At 37.7% G+C, this 18,323-nt stretch overlaps 1 protein-coding gene across 1 annotated transcript in view; it reads right to left on the bottom strand.

Moving 5' to 3' along the window:
• CDK17 (cyclin dependent kinase 17) overlaps window positions 1-18,323 on the bottom strand; it is an 81,389-nt gene that overhangs the window by 13,959 nt on the left and 49,107 nt on the right. Inside the window, exons 5-10 of the mRNA XM_080661760.1 lie at window positions 18,114-18,239; window positions 7,083-7,139; window positions 5,612-5,726; window positions 4,993-5,087; window positions 4,543-4,605; window positions 1,242-1,365 (exon numbers count right to left, since the gene is read on the bottom strand). Coding sequence (XP_080517886.1) covers window positions 1,242-1,365; window positions 4,543-4,605; window positions 4,993-5,087; window positions 5,612-5,726; window positions 7,083-7,139; window positions 18,114-18,239 — 580 coding nt within the window. The remainder of the gene's footprint in view (window positions 1-1,241; window positions 1,366-4,542; window positions 4,606-4,992; window positions 5,088-5,611; window positions 5,727-7,082; window positions 7,140-18,113; window positions 18,240-18,323) is intronic.

Below are 18,323 nucleotides of genomic sequence, written 5' to 3' on the forward strand. Positions count from 1 at the left end.
AAATTAAATAATAATCTCTTCCAAATCGAAGTATTTAAATGTGATACAGTATTATTATATAAGCCATTTTCTATTAGAGATGAAAATTTCTATAGTAGTACTTACTAAACCTGAATTTCACTGATTACAGTAAGAGGAGTAGAATTTTCACAGGGATCAAAAACAATTTACAGTAAAATACTCAAAGTTACCTGACCCTCCCCTACTTGCAACCAATAAAAAAAATATTGGTTTTCCTTTTTCATTAATGAGGTCTGTGGTTTCAAGTTTCAGTGCAACACATATGTACTACTAATGCAATCAATAATATATAACTAAAAGCAAAACACAAAATTGATTATACTATCTTATAGAACAATCAGAATTTCTTGTTGGCTTGTGGAAGATAAGATTTGCTTGGCTTGCTTTGTAGAAGTTAGAAGCAAATTTTCAAGCATTGATAGTATTCCTCCCACCAACCTCAAATTCCCAAAGGTAAATTTTTGATGGCTCTTGCCATTCTTGTATTGAATTTCTAATAGGCAACAAGCTGGATTTCTCTATCACTGCCATTCATTTTGGGATAATGGAATAAAGAACAGTGAATGCAGCTTGGCAAAAAAAAGGGGAGAGTCTGAGGGGGTAATAACAATTATAAGGAAAATAAACTATGTGTAGGAGATTGTGTAATGTATATAAACCTATGCAAATAACTTGCACTTTCTTGTTCAAACACATGACCATTTCCGTTTTAAGGAAGGAAATACAAATAGCAACCTACCTTTCAAACAAATGGTAAAAGTGTTAAATAAGTATAGAAATTTCTAGAAAAATTCACCACTTAATAACAGTGCATTTTTAATTTGTTACTAAAAGAATACAATGACTACCACCAGGTAAGTACAGTTTGGTGTCACTGCCTTGATTTATACTAAGGCACTAGTAACATTACCCCTTATTGCTTTTGGATTATCAATACAAATATTAACACAGTAAAAAAGGCAAATAATATTCAGTATAAATTTGATAACATATTAGACTTTTGGAGACCCTCAAAAAGGGCCTTAGGGGTCTATGGACCACACCCGAGAATGGTGCCTTTTAGCATTTACTAATATAACTTACCTACCAAAGTTTTTGTCAAATATCTTATTCTGTGGGCTATACAGAAAATTTCCACACCCATATAAAAGCAATTACACAGTATCAATGGTTGTTCTAACCACCTAGAACTATTTATAAATATCTCATACATTCCATACCAAAATCAGCTAGCTTTAGTTCTCCTTTTTCATTAATGAGGAGGTTCTGTGGTTTCAAGTCTCGGTGCAACACTTTCCTTCTGTGGCAATATGCCAAACCACGTAGAATTTGGTATAAAAACAGCTACAGAAACAAACAAATAGAAATTAGTCTTACAGATAATGAGAAAGACTTTGGTATAAGTGTAAGTTATGATAAAGAGAAAAGCAACTAGCTTAGAATAGTAAAAAAATAAAAAGGAACCATACCCTAAAGTATAAAACCTTTTCCTTATATAGTTGTTTTCTATTTGAAACATCAATCTATGTTTTTAGTCTGACAGTATCTATGCAAATAAATAAAAATAGCAAAGTTTCAAAAAGTGAAATGAAACTTTGTCTTAGTAATGGTTGCTTATAATAGAAAATGATCCTATATAATAAAAGCCTAATATGCAAATCAACTGAACAGCAGAACGACCGATTGCTATGACGCACACTGACCACCAGAAGGCAGACACTCAATGCAGTAACTGCCCCCTGATGGTCAGTGCACTCCCACAGGGGGAGCGCCGCTCAGCCAGAAGCCAGGCTCACGGCTGGCGAGCGTAGTGGCGGTGGCGGGAGCCTCTCCTGCCTCCGCAGCAGCACTAAGGAGCAGCAAGCCTTGTGGTAAGGAGCAGCGAGCAGGCAGGCGGTAAAGAATGAGGGGTCTTGGACTGTGAGAGGGATGTCCGGCTGGCGGACATCCCCTGAGGGCTCCCGGACTGTGGGAGGGCACATGCCGGGCTGAGGTCTCCCCCCACCCAGTGCACGAATTTAGTGCACCAGGCCTCTAGTTTAAAATAAACATATCCTTGCCCTGCCTGCCAGTGTGGCTCAGTTGGTTGGAGCATCATCCCATACACCAAAAGGTGGCAGGTTTGATTCCTGGTCAGGGCACATACCCAGGTTGTGGGTTAGATCTCTGGTTCGGGAGTAAGAAGGAAGCAACCAACTAATGTCTCTTTCTCAAACATCCATGTTTCTCTTTCTCTTTCTCTTTCTCTCCCTCTCCCCCCTCTTTCTCTCTCTCTCTCTCTCCCCCCCCCCCCGCTTCCTGTTTTTAAAATCATTAAAAAAAAATAAACTTTTTAAAAAACAGCACATATCCTCATGAACTTACAGGCCTACCGAGGCTTACATTTAATTATGAAATTCTGGCAAAACAAACAACCAAACTCTATCCTCACCACCCACTCTGCCAAAAAAAAAAAAGAAAACCTGACCTGGGACATTGTCTTTTAAAGATACTAGAATTGGTGGTTTTATGAAAACTCTGAGATGTCAAAAAGAATGGTGCCTCACACAGCTCTGGCAAATTACGTGCTATAAAAATAACCTAAACCAGCTTCTATCATCTACCTCCTGGGTATTTTACTTTCGGCACCTCCTACTCAGCCTTCAAAATCTGCTATGATTCAGAACAGGGAATTAGCACTGTAGAGCTCTAAATGAATCTTTGAAAGAAGCAATTCCTAAGGCTAATGTAGACCTTTTGTGTTGATTTTGGTGGAAAAAGGGATGTGAAACACAGAGGGTTTTTGACTCTTTGGGATTGACAAAAAAAGAGCCTGAAGTAGAGGACTGAAGAGTATATCCTTTGTTTACTTGCAGGTGAAAAATAAAGCATTAGAACAGCGATTTTCAACCTTTTTCATCTCATGGCACACATAAATTACTAAAATTCTGAGGCACACCAAAAAATATATTTGGGGCTGATCTGACAAAAAAGTTTGATTCATTCACACCAAATGGAGATTATTGTGTTGCCTGTTGTCATTTTTTTATTTGATAACCTAAGGGAAAAGAGGTCAGTGCCCCTAACTAAACAGTGAGGTACTGCATGTTTTAAAAATTCTTGTGGTACGCGGGTTGAAAATTGCTACATTAGAACTCTGAGAATAAGCCAAAGCAGGTGAACAATAGGCCTAAAGAAATTCTAAGTAGCAGAATTTCTACACTATATATATATATTTTTTAAATTACTCTTTCCATATATTCCTGTTACTTTTTAAGTTTGGAAAAATAAAAGTACAAAGTTAAATTTGCTATTTAAACAAACGAAATACTTTAAGCCAGACATGTATAACTTCCTTAAAAGATACAAACTTCTCAACTCTTTGTCAAATTATAACTAAGGACTTATTTTCTTTCCAAATTATTGCTAATATGAAAGCAGGAAATAAACAAATAAAAAACCACAAAGAGAAATATATGTAAATGAGATTCACAACAATGTGCAAAATAAAATGTAAAATATGATTAAAATAATTCTCAGAGAATGTATATGGAAATACACTTAAAGCCCTATTCTAAAATTTTTAGCAATGTGGTATCCAATATATTCTGAATTGTATTTTAGTAGAAGAAACTGATTCTCCTTTATATCTATCAAAATTAAAATTTTTAAAAAAATGTAAGTTTAAAGTTAGTATCTACAGAATTGGAACAGTCTCAAACCCACAGCCAAGACAGCCTATTTCCAGAATACTTTCTCACAAATTGCCCACTAAGTTTGGATAAGTAAATCTTTGCTAAATTTGGAGTATACCATTCTGGTCGAAGAAACCTACTGTAAGGACACAACTGTATCAAATGTTTTTACTTGATTTTACTTTCCCCTTACTTTTGGGTTTCAGCTGACAGTGATTATTATGCCAAACTTTTCTGGCATTACTTGCATCTTTAGATATACAGGTAAGAAAACATAATAATTATCTCACTTTTCCTCCTGACAATAGAGTGGTATTTCCAACCTACTATTCATAATACTTGTGCATGTTCCTGGCCTTACTAGATTAGTAACTTGAATATTAGTTGTGTTTTATAATTAAGTACCACTTTAAATATATTAGGGAAGTTTGCCATTTAAAGAAGGCCTTTCACAGAATGAACTAATCATTTGTATTTATTTTAAATATTTGAATTTTTATGTAATAGGCTTTTGGTTTTATTTTGTTTTTAAAGCAGATTACATGTGTAAATATACTCTGTATCTAAGAGAATCAGAGTTATGTGAAAATAAATGTCAAAAGTGGTAAGATTTTTAAAACAAAGCAGGTTCTACAAAAAAGTCTGATTTTAAGAAATAGTGTAGTGTAATTAATAAAAGTTTTGAGTAAATTATTTACAGGACAATAACCTCTTTAAAATGCCAAACAGATCATTCTGAAGCAGAATAGTTATCAAGATAGTATATTTCATGAAGTAATGTAGTTTGTCTATGCTTAGGGTTAGTCTCTGCTTTAAACAAAATTTAAAATTACACATTAAAACATACCTTTACATTGTGCATACTCATGATGTTTCCACAATCATCCATGTACTGTTTTAGGTCTTTATCCTGAAAAAATATAGCACTTTACTATGTGATACCGAGGAAAGATATTGAATGTACCACATAATTTAATTAAATACCAATAACTAAGTAAAAATGTCTCTGGGCCTGTTAGAAAACCCAATTTGCTATGTTTTATTAAAGCAAAAGTAGACCTGCCCGGTGTGCTCAGTAGTTAGTGTCAATCTGCGCACTGAAGAACTGCAAGTTTATCCCAGGCTCGGTCAGGGAGCATGCAGGAGCAACCAATTGATATGTCTCTCTCAAATCAGTGTTTCTCTCTATCTCTCTCCACCTCCCACCCTCTCTTATGCTCTAAAAATCAATGGAAAAAATACCCTAAAAAATATCCAACAAAAAAGCAAAAGTAAATACGGAATTTTAAATGCTTACCAGATATTCAAAGACCAGAGTCAAAGATTTATCTGTGTGAACAATGTCATGTAAGGTAACTATATTTGCATGTTTTAGATCCTTTAACAGTGAAACTGCAAAACAGAAAAGAAAGTTAATTATTGGTCTATGGTAGCCTGTCTTTATAATAACCTGAAGTATGTTTAACATAAATTATGTTTAATATTCTCTTAAGTTTAAAACATTAATTCACCAAGGGGATTCGAAGTAGAAATTTTAATAGAGTCAATTTTTTTCTTTTCTTTTATGATTCTGTGTTTGATATTTTTAATACTTAAAGTTGTCCCCAATATAATAATAATACTCTGCTTATTATCGTCTGTTTTTTCCCCTCAAATGTTAGATTAAGATTTCTAGGGTTAATTAGATATAAAGTACAAGGTACCTTTACCTCCATATAGCTTATCAGTGCCTCAACCATTTTCTGGATATCTCTCTTTTGAAAAAAAAAAAAAAAATGGTACCACGATAGAAATATATTTACATTCTGTATATACTAACTTATAGCTTTTCCCAATGTGCCATTATATAACAGTTCCCAATGTCAAATATTTGTCTATGATATAATACATTTTACTCACAAAAGATCAAATTATACCTTCTCTTATAGCTGTGCAGGGTGCACCTTCTTCATGTTCCAATCGGATCTCCTTTAATGCCACCAAATTCTCTGTCAACTTACTTCTCCCTTTATATACTGTAGCATATGTACCCTACAAAATATATTTTTGAAAGACACAGCAAAAGATCACAAAGAATATATCTATACCACCTATATATCAGAAAGAGCACTAACCAAATTTCTAAGTTCTAAGCATATGTTAAATTCTACCTTGCAAGGAAAACTCCACAATGATTAGCCTTGGCTTTCCAATACCTAAAAGGACATTCAGTTCCATATGCACAGCTTCCATACTTACAACACAGAGTGCCCTAAAATTATGAAATGTAAGAATATCTAATTTACTTTTTATACTTTGCATTAGATTAATAATTGGAGATCAGGAGCTTTAGAATCAAAGGTACTCTACCTGCAATAGTGTGTGGAGATTGAGGAAACTGAACATATTAACTGAAAATTGAAATTCTAACTAATATTGTTAAATTACAAAAATTTTACTGGTTTTCAGAATTTTTAAACATTAACTCTCCTTTAAAAAAACAAATATATTTGGGAGCAGGGGCAGGCTGGAAGGGAACATATGTAATACTTTCAACAATAAAGATTAAAAAAAAAATACAACCACGATTGTATTCTACAGGAGATTTCTTCTATCATTGCCAGGATAGCTCTCAAACTGTCTCAAGGATTCCCTGTTATCTAAAACTTATTTTCTTTACCTTCTCTCACTCTGGGAGGGAGACCGTTTCAAAATTAGTAGTAGTAGCAGCAAGTTCAAGAAAACCCAGGTCTTATTTTTTTTTTTAATATATTTTATTGATTTTTTACAGAGAGGAAGGAAGAGTGATAGATAGTCAGAAACATCGATGAGAGAGAAACATCGATCAGCTGCCTCTTGCACACCTTCTACTGGGGATGTGCCCGCAACCAAGTTACATGCCCTTGACCGGAATCGAACCTGGGACCCTTCAGTCTGCAGGCTGACGCTCTTCCACTGAGCCAAACCGGTTTTGGCAAAACCCAGGTCTTATTAGCTAAGAATTTCTTTCTGTGACACGTATCTTTAAGATAGTATTTTGATTTTTCACAGGTTTGAACTCATGTAATTCCCGTATGACAGTACAGGTAGCAGACTGTCAGGGAGCTAACAAATAGATACTAACTAACAAATTGCTACCAAGGAAGCTCAATATTTTGTGCTTCAATAAAGATTACAAGGTGATAGAAAATACTATTTTTTTTTCTCAAACTAATAGGGTAATTTCAAGAATTTAAGGATTTTTTCTCTCTAACATCCTGCCATCTTTTCAGAACAAGATAAGAACTTTTACACAATAATGCTTATTTTTTTTTTCCAGGTTGGAAAAAACTATAGACTAATAGAGAAGTTTAGGTCATAAACAATAAAAAAATAAGTCTTACATTTTTAAAATAAGTATTTACTTACCTCTCCAAGCTTCTCCAATTTGATGTAGGTTTCCATTTTCCCAAACCCAATTTCTGACTGAAAGCAAACAATCACATAGTTAGTATTCTTAAAATTTCAATTAATCTCTTCCTCAATTTCTGAAATTCTCCTGCTTTAAAGAGTGTCTTGGAATAGAAAAAATTGATTATAATTAAATTGTTGAATATCTGTCAAGTTTTGCAACATACCTGATTGTTAGAATATTCAAAGGTTCAAAAACATCAAAGTTCACAATTAAAATTGTAAACCCATCTTTTATACAGATTAGTTAACATTCTACTATTTTAAGACAGATTTTAAGTTACCAAAGAATTTTATAAAAACACAATTTTTTCTAACAAAACTACAAAATAAATAGTTTTTCTATATATATTTTCCTTCACTAATCTTTGTGTTCCCTAGGAATGCCTTAGAGCAACAAAATACTATTTGTCTCAGTTTTTCCAACCAAAATATAATGAAAAAGACAACCAAGTTACAACCTATTATGGATCAGGAAATGGCTGACACAGAAGAAGCAATTTAAGTCCAAAGCTGGCAAAAAAAACCAAACAGGCTTTAAAAAGTGAGTTCTCAAACTCATTGCTTTTAAACCTTGAACTTGTCTATTTTGTATGGAATCAAAATATGAGATAAATGGAATGCATTGAAATATGTAATGGAAACTCAGTATTTAAAAACAAATCAAAGAGTTTCTAACACAAAAGATCTAGGAAAAAACAGAGATGGAAATTTAGGTATTAAGGGAACAAAAATAGGAAAAAAGAAGCAGAAGAAGAAAATAAGAATTTTCTTAAAATTATTTTCTAGTACCCCTTGTAGATAATGAAAAAAGACAACAATAATGTAAAAAAAGACAGGCTTCTTAATCCTTAAATAGACAGTAAAAGGACATAATGTTCTTTTATATGTAATCTCAGCAGTAAAAAGTGTATCAATTACATTAGATCATTAAAGAGTATGTTTCAGTCAAATTCTGGAGGTTCAAATATGCAATTTCTTCTGGAGGTGTTGAATAAAATCTGATGAGCAGATTTTTAACATCACTCACCACACTTTGAATATGATAAACTGCCTAAAGTTGAAGGACCAAAAGTAGCAGAGGCAGATCAAAGGAATTGTTTTTATATATATACTAGAGGCCCAATGCACAAAGATTTGTGCAAGAACAGGCCTTCCTTCCCCTGGCTGCCAGCACCAGCTTCCCTCCGGCACCCAGGACCCGGGCTGCTTCACTCCAGCTGCCACTGCCACCCACCAGGACCCGGGCTGCTTCACTCCAGCTGCCACCGCCACCCACCAGGAGCCGGGCTGCTTTGCTCCTGCCACTGCCAGGCACCCAGGACCCGGGCTGCTTTGCTCCTGCCACTGCCAGGCACCTGGGACCCAGACTGTTTTGTTCCAGCTGCCACCAGGCATCTGGGACCGGGGCTGCTTCGCTCCGGCCGCTGCCGCCACCCACCAGGGCACGCTCCGAGCTGCGCCTCGGCAGCTCGGCACATGCCCCCACCCCTGGTGTGTGTCCACTGGGGTGGGGCGTGCTCCAAGCTGTGCCTCGGTGGCTCAGTGCATGCCCCACCCCTGGTGTGTGTCCGCTGGGGTGGGGCATGCTCCAAGCTGCGCCTCGGTGGCTCAGCGCATGCCCCACCCCTGGTGTGTGTCAGCTGGGGTGGAGGCGGCACGCAGTCCCCTCCTGTCCATCTGCGCTCGCAGCTCCTCCTGAGCCGGTTGTGATGCCCAGCTAATTTGCATATTACCTGTATGTATGTATGTGTGTGTATATATATATATATATATATATATATATATATATATATATATTATTTTACAATGATATATAAAAAGTTAAAAAGACACGAGGAAAACTGCATGTCCAATAGTATTTAATTCTATTTTGATAAATAAAAACTTTGGTCAGAGGAAGTATCATTGAATGAAAAGACCTAAATATAGTGTTTCCAAAAAAATTTAACTAAAAAATGAAGTTTTGAAACCATCATAAACCATCCATCAATGTGTATCTTGTATATGCCTCAGAGATATTAAGTCCTTGTTTTCTATTAATAACTATGCAAAATAATAAAGTAAAATAGACAACACTTTCCAAATACAAATGGAGTTTTTTAACTTTAATATGGAAAATGTGGCAAACAACACGTGGTACATAAAAGTCTGATTCTTAACAACCTTTATTTTAAGTATGATTTTTACAACCTATTTACATATGATCTACACTAATAAAAGAGAAATATGCAAATTGACTGTCACTTCTCGACGCCCACCAGCCAATCAGGAGTATGCAAATTAACCCAACAAAGATGGCGGCGGCCCTGCCCCCCCAGCCGCTCCGGGCCTCTGGGCAGCACGCATGCAGGTGCAGAGTGGCCAGGCGGTGCAGGATGCCTGCTAAGAGAGGGAGGGCGGGGGCAGAGGGAGCTACAGGAGCGGCACTCCAGCTAGAGCGAAGTCTGAAGGCTCCAGCCACAGCGAAGACAGAAGGTGGCGGCCAGAGCGAAGGACCTGGTTCCTGGGTGCTGGAGGAAAACTGGTGCTGGCAGCCAGGGGAAGGAAGGCCTATTGCACAAATCTTTGTGCAACGGGCCTCTAGTCTTAAATAATTTTTTTAAAAAAGACTAATTGCCAAGGTCACACAAACTGATAGAACATGTTTACTTCCTTATACATATCTCTAGAATTCAGATTCTTAAATTCACAAATATGAATTTTAACACTTGTCATATATTTTATTAAAAACGATATTGAAAATAAATGGAAACTAGTATGAACAAAACAATGAATGTGCCTGAAAAAAATATCATCATCTAAAACAATGAGAAGCATCTAGAAAAAATATGACTGCAAGCTAGGAACTCTTTCTTATCAGGAGTTGGAATACTATTTTCTTATTCATTCTTAAGTGAATAAATAGTAGCACTCTCTTAAAACATCAAATATACTTTGGTCCAGGGGTGGCTATGACAAAATGCTGAGGTTTGGTTTTAAGCAGATGTGTTACGCAGACCACAAATTCAAGACCATAAGATAAAAATATTATAGATATTACTGTTATATAAAGTATATAAGGAGTAAACTGTAAGGGGTTTATCAAAAATTAACACAGCAAAGAGTAACTGTTCAAAGGATGAAATTTAGTGAGATCATTAAAATATGCTGAAAGTCTGCTTTTAAAAAGTAAATACTGTACTATCACTTATAGAGCTAAATTTAAATTTTAATAATTGATCTATAAAATAAACAGCATAATTGAATTCCACCCATACAGGCAGCCAGAAAATTCAGACAAAAGGCAGTTTACCAATAAATTGTCAGAAACAAATTCAGAGTAAAGCATACCTACTTCTCCACCTATTTTAATAATTTCAAACCCTTACGATTTTAAAGTTATATCCAAGTATTACTTACTGAATCTTTAAATGGAATTTTTAGAAAGTTTTGTTTGCATATTTATCTGCTGAACATGACAAGATTAACAACTGATATAATGACTAGCTTGTTGACATGCTCTCCTACAGAAATTATTCAGAGGACAGAGGACAAAGCTCATTTATTCAACATTCACCAAGCACATTGCTAGGCACTGAGGATACAGTGAAGAAGACAAGGGTGACTCCTGTTTTTATGAGTTCCATCTTAGATTACTTTAGAATAATTTTAAAATTTTATAAAATCAGAAATAGGTAAAAGAATCAAACAAGGTTTTGCATTTTAATATAAAGCCCCCTTAATTCTGCTTTCTAAATAAATGAAGATAATTTTTTTTGATACTTAATTATTCCAAGAGAATACTTAGCTTTTTGGCAGCTCCAAGCAAATTCCTGGTCAGATAGCTCTTACCAGAGTAAACACATAAAAAAATCCAAAATAAATTATAATAGCCTTCCTATAATTCAATGTAACTTTTAAGTGGCATTGAGCATTATGGGAGACTTCTGATTACTTTGGCTCTGTAATCACTGTATTCCAATTGTAATGATGTACTAACATGCTGGCAATGTGGCTCTAACTGAACTTCAAAACAAATGAAGTATGTACAAAAGTTCAATAGCTGCCATTCTAAAAGTGAATGTGCATATCAGAAACACAAAGGGAGCTTTTCTCAAACATCTCAATTTCCTCCCATGAGAATTACTGTTACCGTTAGAAATGTGTTCTTAGTTATGAGGGGGGCTGAAAAGAGATTGAGAACCTCTATTCTACTGGATCATTTTGTCTTAGAAAAATTGCCATTGCCATCATCATGACACTATCTTAATCCTGTAAATAATATGCCAAAGTTAAATTAAGTGTTGGGCAGACTTTGAACCTCATTTTCATGCCCCATGATATATAAGGTGTCCCTCCCCAAAATGTATACACACACTTTGAATAATTATTCAAAAGCAATGTTTATTAAAATACATTTCATTTTCAAAATGAAGTTAACAGCTGTTAAAAGTGTATATACATTATTTGGGACACCTTTTCTGAAAGACAACAGGACTTGACATCCTATTTTCTCACCTACTCTTAGAAACAAAAAGGACTATATACTATCTATATCAGTAAAGCCATGAATGAGGAACCCAACACTCATTGTTTGGGAAGAAACAGATTCTTAAAATGTGTATAACCTATAATTCCAATACAATGACAAATGTTCATATAAACATTTTCAGTCTATTGAATTTGTACTTCATAGTCTCACAAGCTTCCACTGGGTATGTCATCACTGTAATTCAAGAATGCTCAAATGAAACTTGACTACCTGCAGGTGGGCTTTCCCACTAATCTAATATTCCTTTCGTTATCAAACACTAGAGGCCTGGTGCATGAAAATTCATGCACTGGGGGCCGGGGGAGGGGGCGGCCCTGGTTACCTGCGCCTCGGGCGGCCCTGGGTAGCTGGGCAGCTGAGGGTACTAGGGAACTCCGGAGGCAGGCGCGCGGGGCGGGCCCGGCCGTGCCACATGCCTGCCACCCCAGCAGGGCTGAGAGGACTGGGCGCTTCCATCTTGTGGCTGTGGGTGCCACCATCTTTGAGGGTGTGGAAGTTAATTAGCATATCCCCTCCTTATTGGCTGTGGGAGCCGCCATATTTATGAGGGTGTGGCAGTCAATTAGCATATTCCCTCTTTATTGGGTGAGAATTATATAGGACTTCGCCAATCGAATAAGTAGTACATTTAATATGAGATATGATGACTATATGTAATGAGGTGCTTTAACATGAGATATGATCACTAAATGTAATGAGGCATCCTAGATGGGATCCTGGGACAAAAAAAGAACCTTAGTGAAAAACTAGAAAAATGTGAATAAAGTGTGGGGTTTAGTTAACAGTAATGTGCCAACGTTAGCTCGTTATTTGTGACAAATGTACTAAAATAATGTAAGATGTTAATAGTAGGGATAATTGGATATGTGGTATATGAGAACGTTATAGTACCTTCCTTTTCTTTAAATCCTCACCTGAGGATATGTGCTTTTTTAAAAAAAATTATTTTAGAGAGAGAAGAAGGTGGGGAGGAGGGAGAGAGGGAGAGAGGGAAAGAGGGAGGAAGGGAGGGAGGGAGGGAGGGAGGGAGGGAGGGAGGGAGAGAGAGAGAGAGAGAGAGAGAGAGAAAGAGAGAATGACTGATCAGTTGCTTTCCATATGTGCCTGGACTGGGGATTTAACCCAAAACCTAGATATGTGCTCTGACCAGGAATTGAACTCAGAACCTTTTGGTGTCCAGGATGATGCTCCAACCAACGGAGCCACCAAGCCAGGCCCGCTATAGTATCTTTTAAGTTTTTCTGTGAACTTGAAAACTATTATAAAATTAAAATTTATTTTAAAAAAAGTCAGGGGGAAGGTGGGGGTTAAGGGTAGGTGGGGAGAGATTAACCAAAGAACTTATATGCATATATGCATAACCCATGGGCACAGACAACAGTGTGGTGAAGGCCTGGGGTAAGGGTGTGAGGGGGGAGGGGGATCAATGGGGAAAAAAGGAGACATCTGTAATACTTTCAATAAATACAAATTTAAAAAAAAAATGAGAAGTATTCAGCTAAGAGGAAGACCGAATATAAATGAATGTATAGGGATAATAAATATTCTAAGCTTCCTAAGGAGATGGGATAGGGAGATCAATTCCTCAATATTAAAACAAGGGAAGAATAGAATGAGTACAGATGTAGGTAGATTTGTACATTTGTTACTCAAGAAATAATGGCTTCTTTCTTATCAAGTAGGAGAAGAGACTGTCTGCTTAGAGGGAGAGGGAAGAGTTAACGAGAGAAAGACAGTAAGTAGGGTAGCCACACAGTACTTTTGAGGTGGACAATCATCCTATCTAATAAAAGAGTAATATGCAAATTGACCATCACTCCAAGACACAAGATGGCCACCCCCATGTAAACACAAGATGGCCACTACAAGATGGCCTACAGGGGAGGGCAGCTGTGGGCAGTTAGGGGTGACCAGGCCAGCAGAGGAGGGCAGTTGGGGGTGACCAGGCCAGCAGAGGAGGGCAGATGGGGGGGAGGGACCCAGGCCTGCTGGGGAGGGCAGTTGGGGTGGACCAGATCAGCAGGGTAGGGCAGTTGGGGAGGACCAGGACTGCAGGGGAGGGCAGTTGGGGGGAACCAGGCCAGCAGGGGATGGCAGTTGGGGGGGACCAGGCCTGCAGTGGAGGGCAGTTAGGGGGGACCAGGACTGCAGGGGAGGGCAGTTGGGGAGGACCCAGGCCTGCAGTGGAGGGCAGTTGGGGGGGCCAGGCCTGCAGGCGAGGGCAGTTGTGGGGGGCAGGCCTGCAGAGGAGGGCAGTTAGGGGCAATGGGGCCGGCCAGGGAGCAGTTAGGCATTGATCAGGCTGGCAGGGGAGTGGTTATGGGGTGATCAGGCTGGCAGGCAGAAGCAGTTAGGGGCAATCAGGCAGAGGCAGGCAAGCGGTTGGGAGCTAGCAGTCCTGGATTGTGAGAGGGATGTCCAACTGCCCGTTAGGCCCGATCCAGGTGGGATCGGGCCTAAACGGGCAATCGGACATCCCTCAAGGGGTCCCAGATTGGAGAGAGTGCAGGCTGGGCTGAGGGACACCCCCCGACCCGTGCACGAATTTCATGCACTGGGCCTCTAGTCTATAATAAAAGCTTAATATGCTAATTAGACCAGACATCTTTTGGTCCTTCGGACATCCTTCTGGACAAAGCCGGGGCTGCGAGGAAAGCCTGGGTCCTGAGTGCCTGCCCGTGGCCGGAGAGAAGTCTGGGTCCCGAGTGCCTGGGAAGCTGGTGCCAGCAGCCAGGGGAAGGAAGGCCTATTCTTGCACGAATTTCGTGCATCGGGCCTCCAGTAAATTTATAAAAGAACCAATAAGCCTTATTTATGTCTTTCTCCAACAGAAAAGAATTCTGTGACTTGTTTCTTAATTCCTACCCAAACAAAGGATTTATGTTATTTTTACTAGTCTACTTATTATACATTGCTAATATTCAAAACAAAGTTTTATACTTTTAGAAAGACAAAACTAAAATTTTATATTTTATCTTGAAAAAAATACTTTTTAGATAAAGTGTATATTATCCATAGAAACAAGCTCTAACACATGTGAAGAATATTTTTCTTTTTCCATCTCCTTTCCATTTCTAACTGGCTCCTTCATACATAAACTTATATTATTAAAGAATAAATTTTTAATATATTTCAAAAGAAACCACATTTTTGTAAGTTAGGTGAATAATGAAAGGGATGCATTAATAGAAATCAAAACACAGCTGGCATGATTAATCTGAAATCTATAAGCCATCTATACTAATAAAAGCCTTGGGGGTGATCAGGGGAGAGTAGTTGGGGGCAATCAGGCCAGCAGAGGAGCAGTTAGGTGTCAATCAGGCCGGCAAGGGAGTAGTTAGGGGGCAATCAGGCAGGCGGGTGAGTGGTTAGGAGCCTGTGGTCCCGGATTGTGAGAGGGATGTCCCACAGGGATCGGGCCTAAACCTGCAGTCGGACATCCCCCGAGGGGTCCAAGATTGAAGAGGGTGCAGGCTGGGCTGAGGGACACCCTCCCCAGTGCACGAATTTCGTGCACCGGGCCTCTAGCTTCAGATAAAAAACCAAGAGATGTGGGTAGGAACACCCAATCACAATAAAAACTAAAGTCACTTGTAACATTCATTGGAGGGCACTGTTTTCCTTAATTTCACGTAGACCGAAAAAGACAGCTTTAAAAATGATAGCTTTAAGATTTACATGGTGATCAAATCATACTTTTAGTCCCAATCTGAACATTTAATAACTTCCAATGTATTCTAAGTACCCATCTTGGATAAAAATTGATAGCCAAAGAACACTTTTAACCAATAATCAAATGACAAAGTTGTTTACACATTGACTGGTTACTTCCTGCACGAGCCCCAATGGACCAAACTGGATCCAGCCTATCTTTTCAAGCCCTATTTTTTAATATTAATCCACATTTACCCTTTATATCAGTTATGATGATACCTACATTTATACCTATGGTGGGTTTTTTGTTTTTTAATCCTCACTCGAGGACATGTTTAGAGAGAGGAAGGGAAAGAGGGGAGAGGGAAAGAGAGAGAAACATCGATGTGAGAGAGAAACTTGGATTGATTGCCTTCTGTACCCGCCCCAACTGGGGATCAAACCTGCCCTTACCGGGAATCGAACTGGCATCCTTTAGGTAAATGAAATTATGCTCAACCAACTGAGGCATTCTGGCCAGACTATACCACTAGGTTTTTTAATATGTGAAGTTTCCTCTGCTTAGAACACTCTTCTACCCATTGTCAACTGACAAATTCCTACCCATCCTTCTAGAGCCACTATCTCCTCTGTAAGCCTGTGATGTACAGGGACATTTTATTTGCTATATTTTGTTGTCTCATAGCACTTTATTATTACTTTTTAAATTTATTTTTATTGATTTCAGAAAGGAAGGGAAGGGGAGAGGAAGACAGAAACATCAATGATGAGAGAGAATCAGTGATTGGCTGCTTCCTGCACGCCCCCTACTGGGGATCAGGCAGCAACCTGGGCATGTGCCCTTGACCAAAATTGAACTTGGGACCCTTCAGTCTGCAGGCTGGCACTCTATCCACTGAGCCAAACCAGCTAGGGCTCTCAGCACTTTATATGTACCTCTTCTATAGGACTACAGCCATCCAGAAGAAATCCTCATATATACAATCACCTGAATTTATGTCAAAGATGACACTGCCTGAAATTTCAATAAACAGTATTGGGTCAATTGCTACATGCTAGAAGATATTTGCAATACATATAACTGACAAAGGTCCTTTATACAGAATGTATAAAAAATTCCCATAAATCAGTAAGAAAAAGGCAGAAAACCCAATAGAAAAGAGACAACAGACCTGAGCAGTTAATTCACAAGAGAATATCTAAATGCCCAATAAACATCAAGAAACATTATAAAGTGTTCAACTAGCTGTATACCTGAAACTAATAAAAAGAAAAATTAAACCCCCCTCCCAGAAATCTAATTAAAAGAAAAAAATGTTTAAAGTGTTCAGCTTAGTTTATGGAAAATTGAAAAATAAAACCACAAGATAACTCTCATCAGAAAGTCAAAAAATTTTTAAAAGGGGACCATATCAAAAATAGGCAAGGAGAGCAACTAGAACTATCAAGTACTGAAAGTATAAACTGATACCCAAAGAACACTTTGGAAACTGTTTTGACAGTACCTAGGCAAGCTGAACATATGCACATAATCTTATCCAACAATTGCACTCCTAGATATGCACCCAAAAGAAATGCTTACATATGTTAACCAAAACACAATTACAGAAAGGGTGATAGATGCTCTGTTTGGTAAGCCCCAAACTAAAACAACCCAAATGTAAGTGCCCATCAACAGGAGACTGAATAAAGTATAATATATTCACACAATAGAATAACATGTGACAATAGGAACAAATGAACTATAATTATATGCAACAACCTAGATAAAACACAAGCATATACTGAGCCAAAGAAGCCAACCACAAAAAGAATACATGTTGTATAATATATGTAAAAATCTTGTATAAATACACATTTACATATTTGAATTAAATATGGTTTAATAATTTATATATTTTTAATTTAAGTTCAAGTCTAAATAAGAATAATCAGAAAAAGAATATAAAAAGCATTTTTAAAATAAATAAGTACAGGCATACAAATGAGGATTTTAAGTCTTTCCAGATATTAAAATATACTATAAATATAATATAATCAAAACAGTAGAAAACGTAAGGGCAAAATTAATCTTTAGCATTACAAGGCAGGGATAATGGCTAAAGTTGAGGAAGTGGGTCTCAAAAGTAAACACAGAGGTGGCAGGAGGGGGTTTCTGGATTTCTGAAATTTTATCATTCTGGGTACTGGTTATATAGGTATGTTAACTCAGCAAAAATGCATTGAGCTATACAATTATGGTTTATGCACTTTTCTGAATATCTAATACATACCTATATATATAAAAGCCTAAGCGACTATTACAACCAGACGATCGGACAACCGACCCGGTACCTATGATGTGCACTGACCACCAGGAGGCAGACGCTCAACACAGGAGCTGCCCCCTGGTGGTCAGTGTGCTCCCACAGCCAACCTCCCCCCACCGGCCAACCTCTCGCGGTCCCTCCCCTGGGCCAGCCAGCCCCGATGGGCCCCTATCGACCAGGAGGGACCCCACCCGTGCATGAATTCATGCACCGGGCCTCTAGTCAATATATATTTATGTATCTAATACATATTCTGTACATCTAAAATATGTCAATAAAATTTACCAAAAATAAAATAGAACATGGCTTAAACCCTATTCTAATACGAATCTTTAAACCCTTAAGAATGGAAAACAATAAAATCCAGATGGAAATGTAATAAAATTTAGCTATTCAAAAACTAAATATAAGAATTAACATATAATGTTTATACCCAAAAAAATCAAACAAAGCACATCTAATGGTGTAGGTTATAGGAGACTAAAAACTTACTAAGGAAGCTCTACGAGATCTTCGGCTCATTGGTTGGTCAAACGGTGGGCTGTTTATCTGAAACTTTTCAAGATATCCATCAGGTATTCTGATATCTGCGGGCAGTGATAACCGTTTATTTAAATCCTAAAAAAAAAAAAAAAAAAAAAAAAAAGTTTTCGTAGGTAACTACAAACAAAACATAAGGGCATTTGGTTTTTGAATTCATGG

Source organism: Plecotus auritus (assembly GCF_963455305.1).
Source record: "Plecotus auritus genome assembly, chromosome: 3".
In the NCBI taxonomy this organism is placed as follows: domain Eukaryota; kingdom Metazoa; phylum Chordata; class Mammalia; order Chiroptera; family Vespertilionidae; genus Plecotus; species Plecotus auritus.